This window comes from Camelina sativa, chromosome 2, assembly GCF_000633955.1.
Source record: "Camelina sativa cultivar DH55 chromosome 2, Cs, whole genome shotgun sequence".
NCBI lineage: Eukaryota > Viridiplantae > Streptophyta > Magnoliopsida > Brassicales > Brassicaceae > Camelina > Camelina sativa.
Genome location: NC_025686.1, coordinates 18236453 through 18258612, shown reverse-complemented (window position 1 = coordinate 18258612; position 22160 = coordinate 18236453). Strand labels below are relative to the sequence as shown.

Here is a 22160-nt window from a genome sequence, read left to right as displayed (position 1 = left end):
ATAAAAAAAAAACCATAGCTACTTCATTACTTGTGTGTAGGAGCAGCTGCTTGGATGCGAGAGCAACTACCTTTGAGAAGAGGAGGGAAGAACGGATTTAGAGGAAACATATGTGGCCAACACTTTGAATCTACATCAGAAAACGCTTTGCAACACTTAGGTCTAACATTACCAAACTTTCTTGTGAATACCGATTTGAATATCTCAGCCACACAACCTTCGACACTAGAGAGTGATGACCAGCATTTTGTGATATCAACCGAAGAACCAGGAAGAGAAAATCCAGGAACAATAGAGATTTTGGATGTTGCAAGTGCGGGAGCAGCTGCGCTGATGCGAGAGCAACCATCCTTAAGAAGAGGAGGGAAGAAAGGATTCAATGGAAACATTTTTGGCCAACACTTTGCATCGATTTCGGTAAATGCCTTGCAGCATGTCCGTCCAACATTTTCAAACTTGCCGGTAAAAGCAGATTTGAAGATTTCAACTTCGCAACCTTGAATTTTGAGGAGCGACGACCAACACTTTGTGAGATCAATTGGGGAGCCAGGAGGAATAAAGCCTGAAAGGCTAAGGAGTTGAGCTAGCCCCGGCTTCACTAAAGTAGTGGCACACAAAGTACTCACAACTAGAATCGTGGAGAGAAGAGCTTTGATCTTACCTTCCATGGTGACTATTGTTTCTTTTTTATATTTTCTGTAGAGGAGAATGATTTGCTTGATTGAGATGGTTTGGTGATCCGAAGAAACAAACAATTTATAGAGTAACTCAAGCCAAACTTAATTATACGGTAAATTTATTACGAGAGTTACATTTTCATATTCGTTGACTAGCTCGGTCGTTATATATGACAAACTTTGAATTAAAAACATGGAACTGAATACACACTTTCACAAACTGATATCAGTAACTCAAGTTGTAGGCTTTTAAACAATTAATCCAAAATAAATATATATATACGTGGATTATTTTTTATTTTCTAACAGCAAAGTAAAGTGGACTTATTTGTTTCGTCATAGATAGAACTATAGAAGTAGCCAAGCAAGACACAACTACCGGATAAAAGTACCAATTCTATTCATACAAAAACGAAAAACCAAATGAAAAGCTGTAAGATTCATATACTCGCGATCGGTTTATGCCAACCATTTGAAACATCAAACATATCATGGAAGTGTTACACAAATAAAATAACTCAAGTGTTACACTTAACACATCCTTTCTATTTTTCTCCAGCGTGGTATGGTATAAATCAAATCATTAATGGACTTTATTTTAATTTAATAGGCCTAGGTTTCTTTGGTTAAATTAGCCCGTTCTTGTTTTTCTTATTATTAGTGTTTGGATCCCACATCGAGAAGCTGACGAAGAAACTGAGTTATTTTTATATGTTCACAAAGCAACAATGGTCACGACTTTACTTGAACAGGATCTATCGTATAGGCCGTACCTCTGTTTCCTTGATTTCTAATGAGACAGGCCCTTAACCCTGGTTGATGAACAATGACTGTGCGACCAGAGCGTGATTGACGGCCATGATCTGTCTTCGGATGCATCTGGTGCTGTAGAGGATCGTTACTCGGCTCGGTTCTACCTTTCCGGGGTGGTCACACGGCGGTCTGATAGGTTCTTTTTTTTTTTTTTTTGTTAAGATTCCTTTACTAATTCGTTTTTTCTTTGTAGCCGTCATTATATCAATTTAATTCAGTATATGTACGTTTCTATCACCCAGAAGTTTGCATATTTTTTCCAAAAGCCATGTACATAACATAGCCATCGGCCCTAGCTTACTAAGAAATATCATGTGAGTACTTTCGTATTAATATATTCTTGTGATCTTATAATTTGCCTCTAGCTTTTCTTATTTCATGGTCTCATAGACCGATGTATTGGAGATTCCAAGTTGCATTAAAGTTCATTTCACTCCGCAACAAATCCGGTTCACATCATGTTGCCCCATTCGGTTGGCCCGCCAAAAAGACAAATCCAAAAATTTATTACAGTTCATATTGGACCAAATATCAAATATATAGTAAATTAAAAAAAAATTGGACCATTTATATATATATATATATATATATCAATTTTCACATGCATGTTCTAATTTCTAAACTCTAAAGTTTAAGCTCTTCTGGATGATATATATTTAGGTTGCAAGAGCTAAGTCTCATCAACCATATAGAAATTATAACATTAGTCTCATATATATACTTGGGGTTCTTTTAATATAAACTCACTTTCGTTAAAACACAACACTTTTGAGAAAATTCAACAAAAAGTGACTTTTAAATACCAAAGAAATTATTGAAAAGCATAGTCTCTTTTTCACACTTCATTGTTTGAATAGCTAAACCGTAAAAAGTTAGGTCCAAAGCAAGAACATTACAATGATGGACAATTTTCAGAAAGTATTTCAAAAGAAGTGAAGAACATTATTATAATCGCACACTAGCTACCAAAGTCCATGGGGTCATTTTTTATAAGTAGTTTTTTTTTTATGAACCAAAAAGCATACTGTAATATAACAAATACAATCGATATATAAATTAATAAACTAGTATGTCGCATTGTTTTCATTTCTCCTTTTATCCAACTTCTGAGAGCTAGAGGTCCCTACGCTTTTGAGAATTGAAAATTTTATAACAGAAGAGGCTAAAATTTAAAATGATTTTTAGAGCTATATTCAGAAAGCTTTTTTTTTCATAAAACTTCGAAGGGGTATTTCCAAAGGAAAATCTTAAAATTATAGAGTATGGATCCTCCAAGATGCATGCTAAGATCCATTACTTTTTGAATATACGAATCATATCTCTTCTACTTAGTTTTCCATCTTATTACAATCTCTAGGCTAACAGAGTTATAAAAGAAAACTTTCTTACAAATGTTATTGTGAATTCTAAAGAAATTTGGATGCATACACGAGTTGCTCTATCTTTCCTTAGCGTAAAAGGAACGGCTACATAAAGACACAAAAAGCACACCCCCATGAAATGATTGAGATGCTTCCACGGTTTTTTTCCTTCTTTTTCTCTCTATTTTTTTAATATTTCCTCCCTATGAAAAAAGCCAATTATAGATTCCTCATGTCTTCCATGACATTAACACATTTTAGACAATATTTCTAGTCTAAATATTTATCCAATTTATTTATATAATATTATCCAATCGTTTTTAAAAATGTGAAAAGCTGCTTTTGTGGAAGGAAAAAATCTAAGCTTTTCATAGGATGAAACCTTTTAAAGCAATTTGGAGGCGTTGATTCTTGTATACTTCGATTAATTTTATAGTATATGGTTTTAATAATACGTGGGGTTGTCTCATGTAAATACTACAAATCGAGCAAAAACTTATAAACGTTCTAGGTTCCGACAAAAGGATCTTCGGACTCATGGTTCATTCACATATACCGTAAGACTCGTTCTCTTTCTTTGTATATTCATGTGAATATACTTTACATAAAACTTCTTGACCAAAATGTTTTGTTAAACTATTTTCTTCTGTATATCATTTTTACCCCATATTAGTATATACATCTAAGTGTAATTTTATTTTAATAATCTAAGTGTTAAATTAAAATATTTAATCCTACAATTGTGCTTTGTTTAAAATATATAGTGATTTAACTAACAAAATTAATTATCGATATCGATTTTAGTCTACACATCTCAGGTCTTAAATTATATGGAATCGGTTTCATCCCATGACATTTTGTCTTCTAACTTCGCATGATCTATCTCACAAAACTTACCATGCACAATCTCACAAAACACTAATCATTTGAAATTAAAGAGAATTAAGCTTTTGCTTTTCTAGTCATTTCAAAGTCTCAGGATGTGTTAACTTTATTAATAATTTGGTACGTGTTTGCCCTAACTAATCAAGCATGTACACTAATATAAGTAACTAAAACGTTCACGCAAATATATTCATAAAGAAAGAAAAAAACGACAGCAAGAAAACAAAAGTCCATTTATCAGCTAATCCAACGGTCAATATTTTCACACCTTCGCAAGCAAACAACTAAGTCAAAAAAGCATTACTAAAGACCACCAAGATAATTGCGGTTAAGTAGTGCTTATAGCTTTCTTCTTCCACTCTTTATTAACCCCTTCGCCTTCTCTCCTTCTTCTCTGCCATCATCATCCCTCTTTCTCTCTCTCCAAATGTCTCAAATCTCCGTTACTTCTCCAAAACATTGCGCCAAGAAAGGAGGGCTTAACATCAACAACCGTCACAAGAAACTTTTTTTTACATTCTCAACTTTCTTTAGCGGCCTCCTCCTCATCATCTTACTCGTTTGGCTCATCCTCCACCCCGAGAAACCCGAGTTCTCCCTCACGGAAGCCAATATATACAGCCTCAATCTCTCCTCTTCCTCCACTCATCTCCTCAACTCTTCAATCCAACTCACTCTCTTCTCCAAAAACCCTAACAAAAAAGTCGGGATCTACTACGACAAGCTACTTGTATACGCAGCCTATAGAGGACAACAAATCACCTCAGAGGCTTCTCTACCGCCTTTTTACCAATCCCATGATGAAATCAATCTCTTGACAGCGTTTCTTCAAGGTACTGACCTACCCGTTGCTCAGTCCTTTGGTTATCAAATCGGTCATGATCGCACAACTGGTAGAGTAATCATTGGTTTGAAGATGGACGGGAAGTTACGGTGGAAGATTGGTACATGGGTCTCGGGCGCATACCGGTTTAATGTAAATTGTCTAGCAATTGTGGCTTTTGGACAGAACATGACCACTCCTCCATTAGCTTCACTACAAGGGACTCGTTGCTCAACAACTATATGAAATATATAGATCATAATCAACCATATATATGCACTCTAGCTTCTTTGACTTATGCGTAAAACTATGTATGTTGATGGTGTTTTTTTATTTTATTTGTGTGCTGGTAATTAGTACTTTTTGTAAAGCTACATTGAATTGTCTATATAGAATTATATAGATGTAAAATAACAAAAACAGAGCATATCCTTGGTTCAAAGCAGAGGAGCTTTGAATTTTTCTATAGTTTCACCTGATTATTTTAACCATTTTTACTCTTGAGCTAGACGCATAAAGATTTGAGATTATTGGGGTTATATATATATTGTCTGTGTTTCTTGAAGTCAGATTACTTTTTTTTGGTTCTTACATCTTCACTCTACTTTAGGGAAGTATCAATTAAAAGCCATCTATTTTCCTATTGGAGCTTCTATGTTTTTGAACAGATACGTACGAGGAAGCAGAACAGAAGATTCATTAAGACTCGAATAAAGAATGTCGCAGTTTAGTTGATATAACATATTCTTGCAAGAATAGATTCTTTATGTTCGTTAATTAGTTATTCCTTTTGTTGCGTCAACCTTAACAACAAAACAGTTTATTAAAGTTTTTTCATAAAAAAAAATTCTGAATGAGGTAGAATCTATAAAAAGTAGAGTATTAGATGATATAACTTGTTTCAAACAGAAGCAATGCCATAAAAGTCTACTATAATATCTCACTTAAGCTAATATAAAAGTCAGACGAACTAAACCGTGTTCACTACGAGGATGCATGCCAACAGAACAAGAAGCTCCATGTCTCAGATTAAGATTACGTTTAATACGGATACCAAGGGTAACATACGTAATACCGCTGGTCATACCGGCTGAATTTGGAAAAAATAATAATAATAATAATAATAATTAATTCCATGTTAATCACACACAATTGCTAGAAATTGGTTTAATTGTATTAAAATTTTTTTTCTTTTTTTTCCGCAAATCAAACTTTCATTAAATTCAAAGAAATGTAATTACAAAACATTATACAGAATTATTGTAACACAATTATTACATACACAAATGTATGCGTCATACACTAAGAAAAATACAGCAGAAGGGAGATTGACGATGTTTTCCGAAGAGTAGCCTTACTCGCTAACCGTTCATAAGATCGGTTATTGTCCAACTTCATATTTGATTTTTCTCTGTTATGATTTGCTTGCAGCATCTTGTGGCTGAACTTTATTTTTGCGAACCATAACTGTAAACCCAATGCGTCCAAACATAATTCTGGAATATAGACATAATGGCACCAAAGCTTCCGTACCAAAGTCTTTTTGAGATATCTAGATTTTGCAATATTCTTCACAAATAGGTTCAATATAAAAATAATCTCCACCGTACCTTTCTTTGAAGAGATCTTCTTGATAATCTTCAACAAAACTCTAAAACTCAATGGAGACCACAATTCTTTGTTTGACCTCACACTTTGCTCGACACCATCATCAGTAACAGCACCCAATAAACGATATATGTGAATAGTCAGAGTCATAATTTTTTGACTTTGCAAATATAAAGGAGATGAAAAAATTATAGATGAAAAAAAAGGAGAAATTAAAATACCAGTACATAAAGACCGGTTGACCTGAGTTTACACAAGAACAAAGATAGTAAATGAATAGCTAATATCATTACTAATAATTACTCGGATTAGAGAGAAAACCAAAAAGAAAAAAAGAGAGAAAACCAAAAAGAAAATAAGAGAAGATTGAGATTAATAACCGTATTGGATTGGTTGGTTATTGGGAACCCTAGCACCATGATGCAATTGTAAATGAGTAGAAGAGGTGAAGGACATTAAGTAATTCTTTTTTTTGGTTATGATTGTCTCTATTTATAAGAACTACTTAAGAATCCTTTCTCGACTCTGATTAGGAGAATACCACTGTTTTATTCAAAATTTTTTTTTATTGATTTCCAAATTCCAATCGCAATAGTTTTAGTTAGATCCCCATTAATCATATATTAGAGATATCCTGTGCTATAAAGTACGAATCAACATTTTTCAAAAATTATAATATAATAATAAAAATTATAGTTGTATTTGTTTTAAAAAATTATTTTGTTTGAGACAATATTTATTTTAAATATTAAAATTGTTTGGTAAATCTACATATTTTTAAAATACTAATTATTTTAATTTGTCTAATGTTATATTGTTTGTTGTATTTGCATTATTATTTTATGAAATATCAAAAGCATTAATTATTATATTCTAATTGTGAGCAAATTTTGAACAAATAAAATTTATTAATTTATCAACCACATAAATTTAGTTTTACCAACTCGTCAATATGAAATATTAAAATACATTTTTTTATAGATTGAGTAATATATCTTCGTTTTTAAAAATTCAAATCACAACATATGCAGAAAAATATACATATTTATTTATCACATGTATTATTTGATAATTCAAAACAATTTGTAAATGAAATAAAATAAATATGATAGGAGAATCATAATTTAAGATGTTAACAAAATTTTCTAAATATAGTTATTATAATAATAATTTAGATACTTAGAAATAAAATATTACTTTTTAAAATTCTGATTGGTTTACAAATTTTTAAAATTAATTAGTAATTTTCGTCTATAATTAATTAGAGAGAAAAAATAGTTTTTTTTAGAAATTAATAATTATTAAAAAAAAATTATTAGTCTAATATTCAAATTGTATTGTTACCCTTATTGAAAATTAAATATTTGCTTTAAGACTAATAACATGCCAATGTAATTTTTTACATTTATAAAATTAGTCTCAACCAGATGGCTTGTCTAATACTTTTTACAGTTTTTACACTTTTTACACTTATCAATTAATATAGTAGGATAGATTAAGTAGGTTTCATCATGATATACCACAAAGTATTAGACAAGCCATATGGTTATAGATTTTAAAAAGGTCGGTCCAAATACACATTGTGTACACGTGTTAACAATTTCAAGACTTGATCTCTAATTTTCTTTTGTTCATTAAGATACACATTGATCCGAATCTGTTACATTCCCACCTACTTTTTTACTATCCACTCCAATTTAAACACAACCCATGATTTTAATAATTGGAGCACCTTTGTGTTTGTCTATATATAAACAGGTGAAATCTCACAGCTTATTCTAAGGTTATCCAATTACGAACATAGAATAGAAATGAAGAAAAGACTAAGCTTGAAGCAAATTTTGGTGACTCTCTCCAACCTTGGCGTATGTTTCTGCGTAAAACATCTTGATAGTAACAAGATTCAAGTTTCTAACGCAGAGATCAAGAATGGATCTGTATGCCCCGAGGATGATTCAGTGTCTGAAGAGAAGGCTATGGAAGGAACAAGGAGAATCAAAGTGGTGATAACTAGGAAACAACTGGATCGCTTGTTGGCGAAGCAAGTTTCATTGGAGCAGCTGGTTTTGGTGAATCAGAGAACCTCTCTCAGATATTTTGACGAGAGTAAGTGGATCCCAAGGCTTGAATCTGTCAATGAATCACCTGAACTATAAGATTTTGTGTTTTTAGATGTTTTTACATATTTTGCAGCTCATGGTATTGTCATATTTTACTAGAAGATATTTGTACTAGCTTTCTAAAACATAATGTAAGTATCATAAAGTGTTTTTGTAACTTCAGAGTTAATAGACGAACAGAGCAAAAACAGGGGAAACAGAACAAGAAGATAAGAGCAAGAACTGGCGAAAACATGTTCTCGGTTTAATCCAATGATCGATGGATGACTTTGTTAGAATTTAATATGATCAAACATAAGAGTAAAACAAAAATATTATGATAGATCTGTTCCCAAAACACAAAGACAACAACTAAAATGCCAAAAACCTTTGTTGCTTCTAATTTCCAAATACTGCCTCTAAAGCATATGGCTTATTCAAATGCCACTCCTGAATCAAATCATAAACATTCATCATAGTGCTTTCTTTTCTTATTACATATGACTTTACCAGCAACAAGATCATGTTCCTTCTTTACACTCATCAACCTCTCCTCTTCTTGCACACAATGAAAGATAAGATCATGAGTCGACCATTCCAGTTGCATACGGCTATAAGTTTTCCTAAGCAGATCATACTCCGAGGGCAGACTATCGAGTATCAAACCTGCCACAACATTATCATGAAGACACAACCCGAGTTTCTTCAACTTAGCTGCAACGCTCATCTTCATCATAATATGCTCTCTAACACTCTCATTCGTTTTTTTCTTTAACAAAAACTCAGCCATCACCATTGTAGACTCTGTCCTCTCGTTTTTAGCATAGCACTTCTCAACCGCAGCCAAAGCTTCTTTAGCGGTTGTAACATCGTCGGGGATAATGCCTCTGAATTTTGGCGGGATCCGGATTTTCACTATCATCATACTAATGCGGTTGGAACGGTCCCAACGCTCGGTTTTGTCAATGCACTTTAAGGCATCTGGACGCTCTTCCCTGAGGGAAATATCAAGATCCATGAGGGCAAGCACAAGTAACAAACGTTCTTTCCATTCCGAAAAGTTTGATCCATTTAGCATTGGGATCGACTCAACATTGGAGAAACAAGATGCAAGTCCCAACACTGAAAATAAGATTGTGTCACAAACCATATCAAATTTGGACTACACTTTGCAAAGAAGAATAGACATAAAATTCTAAATTCCAACCATAGAATATATAGGAGAGAAACTTTCAATAGACAGTGCTGAAAAAAACAACGTTACAAAGAACTTCAACACTACAATTAGGGTTTGAAGAGCCATTGCAGAACCGGAAGGTATTTGTCAAAATTAAAATTGCTTAACTATAAAATTGACAAGCGTTTCTCTAAATCACTACAAATACAGAGGAAGAACAGGATTAAACTGATCAATAAAAGCACGAAGGACGAAAAATACATTAACCTACGTTACAGAGATATCGTAATAAGCAAAAATCGTAGAACCCTAATTACAAAAAGAACGATTACCTTGATTCATGATTGCTAAAAATCGTAAAACCCTAATTACTGCGATTTCGAAGTTTGAGATATCTCCACACTAATGGAAATTTATGATGGGCTACGAAACCTATCATCAAACTGTAACCGTCAATGACGTGTTAATGAGTTTACCCGTTTCGGTTTAATATTGTCACGTTTGGTTAATAATTGTCCCAAAATTTGTATATTTGTATATTACCAATTTGTATATCTAAATCGGATTCGAAGCATATGTTTATTTGATTCTGAATTCTATTTGGATATCAAAATCAAAAAGAAAAAACTCAAGAGGCAAATTAATGAGATACAAAGAGTAACACGGTATATGAGATGCAATAATGGATTATAAAGAAAGAAATTGTTATATAATTCAATTTAGCTATAGTATTAGTCACAAAAACCATATATGGTTTATAGAAGTAACATTGATATATTTAAAGTACTAATAACATGAACCATCATCAAACTACGCAAGTCTAACTTTGCTTGTTTCCACCGGACCCTGAATCACTAGTATTATTATTATATATCGTTTCAGTTGACGAAGACCCTGGTGTGGAAGTCAACCCCGTCTGCTCTGGCGTAGCCGATGAGCTGCTGGATTCTTGGTAAACAGCGTTTGTAGATTGCTGCGTCCCAAAGTAACATTGGTTCGTGTTAACCATAGGGTAAGGTTGGTAATGAGACATCAACGGATCGTATTGAGGATTATATCGCGGATACTGCTGAGGATAATTGTAAAACTGTGAATAGGTGTAACACCACTGTTGAGGATGTTGCGGATAAACTTGGTTCCTAAAACATTGAAAAGTTACCAAGAAACTACATTAAACTAAAGAAACCATGGCTAGAAACTTTTATACTCTAATTTATTCCAAGAAAATTACCAATGAGGAGGTCCAGCGTACGCAGTTACTGGTGGTTGATGAAAATTTGAAGGTTGCTGCAGGTTTTGGCGATAACTTGGGGCACTGAAACAAAGGCCATCATGACGTAAAGGGATCGGGTTTGTCTTGGATTGGTTTTGTTTGACCTTAGCACCAGCAGAAGCAAGGTTGCAATTGGCTACTCGTCCGTAAATTTTCGGATTTGGATCCTTGCAAGCCCTCTTTGCAGATTTAGCATCTTTAAATGTAACCTGAAAAGATCAAAACATATATACAAAATTCATGTTAGGAACATAGTCTCTTGAATATACGAGATAACCTAAACGTGGTATCTTGTTTCTTGGATACTTACAAAGCCAAAACCTTGAGATCGGCCTGTTTCTCGATCGCAAACCACGTTCGCATGGATAATTTCTCCAAAAGGTTCGAAGAAGCTTATCAAGCCTTCCTTTCTTGTTTTCCAAGGCAACCCTCCCACGTATATCTTCGTGTCTGTTGTATCGAACTTTTGGTGTTGATGGAGAAAAAAAAAGTGTTACGAAGGGAATGGGTGGGTTAAAAGTATATATATATATATAGGTAGATGAATCCAACAAAACCATAAATGGATAAGAAATAGGAATAATATGTATACTGCATCTTTTGTTTTCCGATTCTAAATAGGTATTGCAAGAAGATACTAGAACATTTTTTATGTGTGGACACAAAAGATACTGAACATTTGAAGTTACATAAACATATCCAACGTAGATAATCATTGAAATATATATATGTATGATTATGACACAAAACAGAGTCAAACCAGGACTCTCGTAAAATATTTAATAAACCTATTCACAACTAATAAGCAAATTTTTTTTTCTCCATCTGAGTTAATTTCTTTATACTTTTTGCCTATTTGGCTTTATGTTAGATCACTAAGAAACAAAAATTTGTGGATAAGTTTTCAAAAGTTCTTTTTAGTATGGGAAATTCCTTTTAAACAGAGCAATTAAAAGGGACAAAAATTACTTGAATTAAACATTTTTGGCATAATGGAATAGTCAAATATTTACATAAACTCTTCAGAAAACTCAAATTTCGTCTAAACACACACACAATAACAACTAAGAAAACAAACACAGCCACACACAGAATATAATCAAATCTAATTCGATTTATCATTTTATTTTATTATAATTAAAAACTTTAAAAAATCTAATTTCACTAAAATAGCATTGATTGAAAATAATTAACTCCATAATTAATCAAAGTGACTGTTTACAGTTTACAGGCACAAGATTAAAGAAAGGCCAAAAGACACACACACAAAAAAAGTCGTTATTACCAAACTCCATAATCTCTAAATCTGGCTGCTCTCGTCGGAAACTGAACTAGTCATCATCTTCTTCACCACTCTAGACGGCGACGAGCTTGGAGTCGCCGTCAAACTATACGATTCAATATCGCCGGAGATAGCCAAATTCGCACTAGGCCTAAGTATCTCCGCTAATGGTCCTCCAGGCGTGGTAGACATCGGAGCAAGCCAGCTTGACATCTCCTCTAGTGAAGCAGACACACCATAAGGACCATACCCGTGATGATCCTCACGACCCGACCCGATTACCCCTAAACCCATTTGGATCAAGCCCATTTCGTCTTGGCCCATTAAGTTGTTTCCTCCCATTGAAAGATCAAGCGAGTACAGAGAGAGATTGCCATTGGATGAAGAAACAGGTGTAGGTGTTGTAGTTGTTGTACTCTGTTTCTCTGATGATCTTACTCCATCTGACCAGACATCGATGAAATTGAGATACTTGTTCTCTTGTTCTGTTGTCGACGGTACAGGAAACATCTCGCCTCCTCTGTTTTCAATTCAAAACACAAACTAAAGACGATCAAAACAGAGACGACCAAAACCAAAAAAAAGAGTATGGTTCTGAGAAGAAACAAAAAAGAGTTTGATTCTGAGACTAGTTGAAGAGCAGTACCTTGATTCTATGTAGTTTGAGAGGGATGAAGAAACCTCCACTGGCTCAAGTATCTTGTCTTTTACGGAACTACTAGAAAGCTTTTGAGGGAGAGTTTTGAGATCTCTGTTTTTAACAGAACCACCATTGTTGTTAGGGCGAGAATAAGGAGGTTCCACATGCTTTCTTGAACGAGGACGGCCTCTGTGTAAGTGTCTTTCACAGTATTTGTGATTAGAGACGACTTCTTTAGCGCATCTCCATTTCTTCCCGTCTGTTCTCCGGCATCTTCCCGGCTCTAGATCTCCGGCGATGTTTTTGTTATTACAGGGAGAGGATGATGACGAAACAAGGAGATCGAAAGGAACTGGAAGAGATGCGATCATGTACTTGTAGATCATCGCTTGTCTCTCAAGCTCCTTTAGTTGTGCGTTTGTGAAAGGATAATAGTAATAACAACCCAAAACTCCGTTTCCTGAATCTGTTAACAAATCAATGAGAAGAACATTTATTTAGTTATGCTCTCAAAAAAAGAAAGAAAGAGAACAGAGGAGAGAAGTAGTTACAAGGAGTAATGGCATGATGAGGATGAGGATGAGGATGAATCTCCATGTATTGTTGCTGATTCAAACCAAACATAGAATCACTTCTACATGGAACTGTTGTCTTGTCTGAAACTTTGAGAAAGTCCATGAGAGGGTTTGAGATTTAAAAAAGAAACTCTTTTGTAAAGCTTTTGAGATTTGGTTATTTCCCTTTATATCTTCATGAGAAGACACTTAAGAACATGTGACTTCTTTTTTCAAAAGAAAGAAAGTAAAAGATACGTTTTACTGAAGGTTGTGTGGGCTATATAGATTTGGTGTGAAGATAATGAGTAAAACGTTGCTTGCCTTTACTTTCATATCATACTAATAATGTAACATATATATAGTTACATCATAGGGAGAGAGATTGGGGTGGATACAATTGATATAGAGTAGTGATGGGTTGCCGCCAAGATTGTCTTATACTATGCTTCCATGCTTCCGACATTTGGATCAATCCTTAAAAGACAGACCCATCTTGAGATCAATATCATATCAATTAGGGGATGTAACGATCTAACGGTGGGGAACTTTTCTCCGAGTCTAGTTTGTAGATTGGCATAGATATTTTTTTTTGACGGCTGATAGATATGGAGACCAACATGGGCACATGGCAATGTAAACTATGTAGAATAGTAGTTTAATTGAAAACTTTGGCTGTAAACACTCTTGTAGATGGCATGCTAACCACAAAATCATGAAGTCCATCGCGAACATCCTTACCTAATAAGTATCATAGATTACATAAAGTGTAACACACTAATAAACAACTAAACCCGTTTGGAGCAAATTGCATAAAATATCTTTGCTCATTGTTTTGAAGACGGAAATTCTCAAAAGGAATCAATGATACGTTAGATGTAAGGAAAAATGGGTTAGGATTGTGACAAGAGCAAAGAAAGTGAAGTTGTTGGGTAGCCAAGTAACGAACGTCTTTCTATTTGTCTCAAGCTTTAATTCCAACGAGGCAGAAGCCACGAGACAAAATAAAATGGCAAAAGTTGATGTGTACACACTCTTCTTCAGGACCCCATATCCCCACTAATTGTCCTTTTGTTTATTTTTATAAAAAAGATTTCTTCTGACTTCTCAGTCTATTGCCATTTCAATATTGATGCTCCTCTTCTTTCACATCCAATTAAAAGTGACATATGAGTTCATTGGAGTATTCTGACAAAAAAACTATAGAAGTAAATATCCATCAAACCAATTGCTACCTTTGTGACACTAACCTATCTTTGTATAGTAAATAAATATCATCTCGAAAGAAATGTTACGAGTAATAACTAAGTGGTTGGATGCGATCCAACATTTACGTTTTCAAAAATGTTTTTTTGATGTTTTTATAAAAAGAGGAAAATGATGGAACAACAAGATGATCCGTGATTGAGTGTCGTATCTACATAACGAAATGTGTAAAATACAATTATGATATATTAGGTGTATTCCAAATTTGAGGAGGTGTCGGGTGATAGTGAAGCCACCTTACCACCGCCAAGGAGACAAATGCATCACTCTCTCTTCTCATATAATTTGTTTTGTTTCCACTTTTTAAATTTTATTTCTCACATTGGAATTTGTCCCCATACAAACACCATGTGCTCTCGACATGTCTTTCCATTATGATTTCTTCTTTTTTTTCCTTATTTATTGTGTTTCTTTTGATTATGTGAAACTAGATTCGTTTTCTAAAAACGAGATATTGTATAACAGGAATAGGGTAAAATGAAATTATAGTAACAACTGTTGAGAATGTATATTTCTTGTATTGATTCAGTAATGTACATATCAATATTTATACATAAGAAGAAATAGAAACACTAAATTTAGCTAATTACAAAAAATTACTAAAGAGTGTTAATCAAATATTATGACCTCAATGATAATCAATGTCATACTTAAATGTCACAAATTTAGATAAGAGATCTTAATTTTTTTTTTTATCGGATATCTTAACGATTTCCTTTCACATATAATGTTGAAGGAGCCACTTCCTCTAACACAATCCCTCTGATTATGAGTAAACATTTTACAACATTCAAAAAAGTAAAATTTTTAATTCAGTGCCCACTTTGACATGTAAACAATGACAGAAATTATATATTTTTTAAAAAGTAAAGATTTATTTCAAATATATATTTTAAAAATACTAGTATAGACGTGATATTAAAAATGTTAGAATAAACTACTAAATCTTTGTAACGATTTTAAGTGTAATTTATGTACAAAACCATACATTATGCATACAAAACCATAAATTACATACTTATGATTATTGAATATGATCAATCTCCTGTTTATTCATCCTTTTTTTCTTTTCTTCCTTTTCATCCCCTCTTTGTTAATTGGGAAGTACATTTTTGAACTTAGCCTTTGAAAGTGTAAATAATTATATCAAAATTACATTAAAAATATAGGTTTCAAAAAACAAAATGATAATAGTCATTTATTCAATTTAATTATTTTAGAAAAAACGAAAATAAATTATTATTTTAAAAAAAAAAATCGAATCAAAATTAACATATAAGATTTGATATCTAATTTACCATATTAATTTCTCATTAAATATTATATTTCACCTCTTATTTTGAGAAATTTTAAAATATCACATTTTTTTTTTCCCAAAAAACCATACTCTTAAGTTTTTTTTTCCAAAAATACCACAAACACAAATAAATTGATTTAAGTTTGTATGTAGAATTTATTTTTGTATTGACAAATTTAGATTTAGGTTATAGTTTTTAGGCGGTAGGGTTTAGTGTTTAGAATTTAGGGTGTAGTTTGAATATAAAATCTTTTTAGTTTAATTTTGTGAAATTTTTGGAAAAAACTCATTTTAGTGGTATTTTTGGAAAATAAAACTAAAAGTGGTAATACTGGAAAAAAACTAATTCTAGTGGTATTTATGTGAATTGCTTTCTTATTTTCATATGATTCCATTATTATGAAATAAATAAATCATCATATCATCCCTATAATAATATATTTTTCCTGATATGCTATGATTTGAATTTTTTAAACCAAATAAAAAATTGTTCAATTTATGAAAAAATATTGTAACGAAACAAAAAATTACGACTGAGTAGCTGATCATTCTTTGAATATATATATATATATATATATATATTCAGTTTCATACATTATTTTTGTTGAAATGCATTATTGAATTATTGAATTATTTTATATAATAAAATTAATTATTGAATAATTTTAAAATAGTTTAAAATGGTTGACATGAATATAATAAATATCTAATATATCAAAAATTTCAAATTAAAATAGTACTCTAATTTGATTTTTAGAAATAAATATATTTAAAATATTTATAGCAAGGTGAGGGTTAAGTATTTTGAGTTATATGATAAAATAAGTTATGATCCTTTAATAGACTATGAATTAAATGTTACAATTATATGATAAAATGGTTTAAAACTAATATAAAATATCAAAATAGTTTAAAAACTAATATAAAATATCAGAAATATAGTTTACAATTATAAAAATATTACAGAAATTTTTTGTATTAACCGTGTTATAGCACGGGTAAAAGATATAAAATGAGGTTACATGTGCTTATGCTCTGAAGCTAGAACTTTGCATATGCTTATTTTAAACAAATATTTCATTTTAGTTGTAAACGCAAGGACTAAATGCAAACGAATAAAATTCCATTATTTTAGATAAGCTATCTAATTGATTTTGTAAGACTCTTTTTCATTCTTTAATGTAAAACCACAAATTTTTTAACCGGTGAGAGTCAGAGAGGCCATATAAAGACACTGGGCTCTTTAGTTCGGCTAATATTTACTCATGAGATACCATAACATCTCATATTGCTCTTGGTCTAATAATCTTGCAGTATCTTCAACATATTTCTGGAGCTTCTGTTCAGAAAACTACCTGTAGATCCCTAGCTTTAAGGATAGTGTAGATAAAAGTTTATGTATCTGAAGAACAAGGGTCTACTAGTTTCAGATTAAAAACAATTGATCGAACACAAATTTTCCATGGTAAGTGTTACAGCAAGTTTCAGTCCATTGTAGACTACCTTAAAACTTCATCGTTTTATAACAGTAGAGTCATACAAGAGAACTTCCAAGTTATTCATAAAAGACGAAAAAGAGCATCTCAACTCAAAACATCAACGCCAAGCAGAGAGTGCCAATGTCGACACAGATCCTATTCAGTTGTCTCAGCAAGCTGAGGAGCTTCACTTTGTCTCAAGCTTTCAAGAACAGAGATCCTTCTATCCAGAGAGTCATGAAAAGACTTTGCCTATAGAAAACAGAGATCATATCTACCGTTAACGACACAAAAAAAAGCTGCTCTGGGATATTAACAAATGATAATGGTTATGTCCCAGATCAACCAATACTCACATTATTACAAATATTTGACAGTTTTTCTCATGTTAATACTCTGGCACCTCAACATATAACGAATAGGTAGATTAGAAATCCTATAAAATTAAAGCTACAGAGAAAAATGCTGCTATGGATGTCCACAATGATGACTGTTGTGCTTCAAATCGACCAGTATACAGCACTACCAAATGTTTGAAGCAATTTGGCATCCACACTAAGAACTCATTGTCAACAATGTTTTTGTAATGCAAAATGCAGTATAACGAGTGAGTATCCTATAAACTACACAGAGATAATACAGCTATGGATATTTAACATTTCACAATGATGACCATTTTGCTTCAACTCAACCGATACTCAACATTACCAAATGTTTGAAGATATTCTCATATTAGCAATTTTGGCAACTCAAGATTTCACGAAAACAACAAATGTAGTGCAGCAATACTGAACAGGTAGCTATGAAACTAAAGCATTTCCATGGTCCAAGGACCAAAACCCATCACAATTAGCTAAAATGGCAACACAACCAGAAACCCTAATTTCAAAAATTGAACATCAAAACTGTGTAATTCCTTTCTCTTAAATTAAATTGGTCAAAAACAGGTTGCATACGAACCAGAATCGCAGAGATGAATAGATAACCCTAGAATGCAAAAAAATTCTCAAAACTCTTTGTTCCAACACAGATCAACAACTATGCTAACGAAAATGTATCGATTCATGAATTCGGAAACAACATTCACGGTGAAATAACTTGTCCCCAAGCAACAATCGAAAGAAATGGATATAATCAGAATTTTTTCGAATCGATTGGCTAACCTGCTGAGAAATCGATTCGTGAGCGACCTTGTAATCCTTGTAGAGAACAGAGAGTCCGATAAAAGACGCAGTAGCAGCTCCGGCGAAGAACGAAGCCAATCTTACCCTCAACACGTACCCCATCCTTCTTCTTCCTTCTCTTCTCAAATCTCTCCGATTCTATACGAATCTTTTTTTTTTTTGCTTTAGAGAAGACCAAACCGCTCACAAAACCGACGCCGTTTCTATGAATAGCTTCGGAGATCCAATACAACGTCGTTTCAAAAATTCTCAAATTACAACGTAGATCAGTGCGCTGATCGAAACCACGTCGTTTCGATCACCACCTTAAACGACGTGTTTGTGATACACATTGACCTCTTGGTACCAAAAAATATTACTCGAAGAGCCTGAATCTTTCTCTTTCAACGCTCTTTCTTCTTATATATACCTTTGGTCAGGATGATGTATGTTTTATTTTTAAGTCTTCTTTTTTGATGAAGTTGGTTTGAAATATTTTATTCACTCATACTACTAATTCCTTCGATAAGACTTTGAAAATGCTTGTCTAACTAATCAATTGAATCGCATGTGATATACTCTTTGGGTAATAATGAAAACAGATAATGATTATTAAACTTTACATTTTTTAATATCCGGCATATGTATCACACAAACTAAAAAAAACAAAGAGCTTTTGTCTTGTCCTAATTAAGGAGAGAGCTTTCTACTCCGCAGTATTCTTCTTTTTCTTCTCCATCTTTTCCATCTTTTCCATCTTCTTAGCCTTCTCCATCTTAGCCTTCTTCTTCTTCTTCTTCTCCTCCATCTTCTCCATCTTCGCAAGTACAATCAGGGGCGGACCCACGTTCATTAGAGGGGGTGCAAGTGCACCACATAAAAGTATAAAATGCTTAGTTTATGCATACTAATTAGTGATGTAAGTAGCCTAGTGGTTAATGGTGCATCCCCATGATATTTGAGGTAAAGGGTTCAAATCTCCAATTGAACACTTTTAAGTTTTTTTTGCACCCCCTCAAAAGATTTGTTGAATCCGCCACTGAGTACAATAGCTAATGTAAAGTATAAACAACGAAATTAATGATATTATGCAAGAGTTGCTGGAAACAAAATTATACAAAAAAAAAAGAAAGAAAACCAAGAAGAAAGAGCAAAATTTACGTACATGGATGTTCACAGCCGGTACGCTGTCTTTTAAGGACACTTGGCGGGACAACATGCTCAACTATTATATTCCATCCTTGTGCGTTACGTCCACTACTTAGTTCCAGCGCCTTCTCTACACATCCTTTTCCCATAATAGAAATCCGAGCATCTCTGGAATTAAATTCGATTCTTTAGTTAGAATTTAATAACTTGAGACAGGGAGGGAGGGAGAGCTGGGAAAAATATTCACAAATTTGGGGGGATGGATAAGAAGTAAGAAGGCAAAAACAACCTTGTGGGAACAAAGATTCCGTCGACCAAATCAACAGTGGGAATAACATTAACATAGCTGACCTCTCCACATGAAGAGAAATGTTCATACAACCCGATCTTGAAATCAATATCACGTACCGAAGAAGGTAAACCATCTACCTTAACCATCAGCCTAATTAACAAGGAGAGAATATTATAAATAGCACGCATGATATATCACAAGAACAGATACTAAAAGCATTGCAGGAGATTAAAAAATAATAATAATAATATTAATCAACTTACTTGCTTAATTCTCGATCCAAGGGGTAGTTCCTTAACTCCGCAGGTTCTTCCGGCTGGGTTACAGGCTTAACGACTGCAGTCCATCCTCCCAGGTCACTTCCACTAAGTTTCAATGCCTTGTCTCTCGCACTTTCTCCCCAAAAATAAATGAAGGCAGGACTCTTGAGGATACCCTTTCTGTCTCTGGGAACAAAGATACGCGCGATCTTTCCGCATTTAGCGAAATGCTTTGTCAACGCGAGACTGAGAGGAAACTGATGATGAATCCTAGTTTCATATCCCTCTACGGAAATCGAGCTAATGCTACAATACACACAATTTGATTGCATTGCAAGAGAATAATATTACCAACATGACAAAATCTCGTAGTTTCCCCAAAAAAAAAAAAGACTGAATTTTACCTTTCGCTACTTTTCGTTTCCGGCGATTCCAAATCCTAAGGTACAAAAAAAGATCTAATCAGACATTCTCTACTACCTCAAACTCGTTCTTATGAAGAACTCAAATCATATAATAGAGAAACAGAGAGGAGGTTAAAGCAAAGAGAGAGTAAGAAGTAATCCATAAGGAAAAAATCTAATTTTTTGAGAGAAAAGTCGCGCGCGTGATACTCACTCGCGGCGATTTTTTCTCTCCCAACAACTTTTTCTTCTGATCACAACCACGTGCACCGACGACAGGTCCTCCGTCAATTCCGGTGACGATGAGGACCCTACGGCTCATGGCGCTTCATCCGCGACCCCGCATCATCTCAGCGACACCATGGAAACAAGATCAAGGGGGGCAGTGGAAGGGAGAAGCATCTGCGCGATCTCACTGGTAAGTGCTCTATCGGCGGAATAGCGACGCATAGTGGAAGAAGGAGATTCACGGCAAGGAACGGTGGAGGAAGACAGGTAGATCTGGGGTCGGAGATTCTGGAAGCTTCGCCGGATCGGTCTCGATAGGGGAGGTAGACTCCGATCTGGCGAGGCTAAGCCACCGTCGAAGGTCTCTTTTCTACTCCCTACTGTCTTCTCCTTCACGACCGAGCAAGAACTCTCCTCGACGACGACGAGATCGATGCTCTTCCTCCTCCTCAACGCGGCTCTACGGTGGCGGGATGGACAACAGATCTTGGATCACCATCTCCGTTCGGCTACCGTCGACCAGGCTTACCGGAGGTCCTGATCCGGTAAGCATCCGCAGCTTTGTTGGTCGGCGGCTACAACCGTGTTTTACGTGTGTAGATTAGGGTTTTCAGCTTCGGTTTGGTTCGATCTGTAAACCCAGTCGGTTTTGTATTTTCATTGGTTTAGTTCGGTTTGATGTAACGGGTCGGGTCCTTAAAGGATTTTGTATGGGCTTATATCCGGAAATAGCCCATCGGACATATATTTTTAATAGAATACCCTTTAACAAAAAAAAAAAAAAAAGAAATCCATAAGGAGAAAAATAAGATTACTTTACTTTGATGGCGGATTCGTCCATGGTTAAGATTTTTCACAAAGAACGATTGTTAGGGTTTTCGAAAAATAATTTTGTTACCAAGGCATTTATTTATAATTTTCCTTAATTCTTTTTTCTTGTTTGCTTAGGAGACTACAGCTAATGCGCTGTTTTTTAAATTGGGAAAAATGTCATAAAATACATGAACTCACTCATTTAGGCCATTTTAATCATCAACTTCATCACAGGCCATTTTAAACATGAAATTGCATTGACTTTCTGTTTTAAACATGAGCTTGTGTTGACAAGGACCAAAGAGACATGTCGTTAACTTGGCAAACGGAGCAACTAACTGGGGTTAAGATGTCGTTAACTCTCTCTGTTAAGTCTTACACGACATCGTTTGTCGCTAAATGAAATCGAAAAAACAAAAACCCAATCCCCAATTTCCCCAAAAATCCCTAATTCTCAAAACAAAATCCCTAATTCTCGACATTGTTTTCTCTTCTTAAGTTTGATTTTTTCATCTGCATATCGAAAACTCTCATCTCCATATTATCCTACAAACATGAGTTGCAATTCTGGGCAATCGCACGGTGAAAACAGAGGCCGCGGGTGCCATGGGTTCCCCT

General features: G+C 34.0%; 7 protein-coding genes across 7 annotated transcripts; 2 read left to right on the top strand and 5 right to left on the bottom strand.

The window, feature by feature from the left end:
• On the bottom strand, positions 27-711 carry LOC104728760. The gene has a single exon (XM_010447702.1). The coding sequence runs from the start codon at positions 666-668 to the stop codon at positions 27-29; it is 642 nt and encodes a 213-aa protein (XP_010446004.1). The 5' UTR covers positions 669-711.
• Positions 4092-5067, top strand: LOC104728753 (NDR1/HIN1-like protein 12). The gene has a single exon (XM_010447697.2). The coding sequence runs from the start codon at positions 4164-4166 to the stop codon at positions 4803-4805; it is 642 nt and encodes a 213-aa protein (XP_010445999.1). The 5' UTR covers positions 4092-4163; the 3' UTR covers positions 4806-5067.
• On the bottom strand, positions 6540-12011 carry LOC109126918 (RNA-binding protein 24-like). The gene is made up of 4 exons (XM_019230858.1): positions 12002-12011; positions 11027-11166; positions 10835-10925; positions 6540-6589 (listed from the first exon to the last, which is right to left on the bottom strand). The coding sequence occupies exons 1-4, from the start codon at positions 12009-12011 to the stop codon at positions 6540-6542; spliced, it is 291 nt and encodes a 96-aa protein (XP_019086403.1).
• LOC104728743 lies at positions 7926-8473 on the top strand. The gene has a single exon (XM_019236043.1). The coding sequence runs from the start codon at positions 7979-7981 to the stop codon at positions 8321-8323; it is 345 nt and encodes a 114-aa protein (XP_019091588.1). The 5' UTR covers positions 7926-7978; the 3' UTR covers positions 8324-8473.
• LOC109126255 lies at positions 8727-9416 on the bottom strand. The gene has a single exon (XM_019229476.1). The coding sequence runs from the start codon at positions 9414-9416 to the stop codon at positions 8727-8729; it is 690 nt and encodes a 229-aa protein (XP_019085021.1).
• LOC104728736 (growth-regulating factor 7-like) lies at positions 11785-13539 on the bottom strand. The gene is made up of 3 exons (XM_010447680.2): positions 13190-13539; positions 12645-13104; positions 11785-12518 (listed from the first exon to the last, which is right to left on the bottom strand). The coding sequence occupies exons 1-3, from the start codon at positions 13314-13316 to the stop codon at positions 12017-12019; spliced, it is 1089 nt and encodes a 362-aa protein (XP_010445982.1). The 5' UTR covers positions 13317-13539; the 3' UTR covers positions 11785-12016.
• On the bottom strand, positions 17177-18586 carry LOC104728731. Its single transcript, XM_019236049.1, has 2 exons — positions 18397-18586; positions 17177-17485 (listed from the first exon to the last, which is right to left on the bottom strand). The coding sequence occupies exons 1-2, from the start codon at positions 18517-18519 to the stop codon at positions 17390-17392; spliced, it is 219 nt and encodes a 72-aa protein (XP_019091594.1). The 5' UTR covers positions 18520-18586; the 3' UTR covers positions 17177-17389.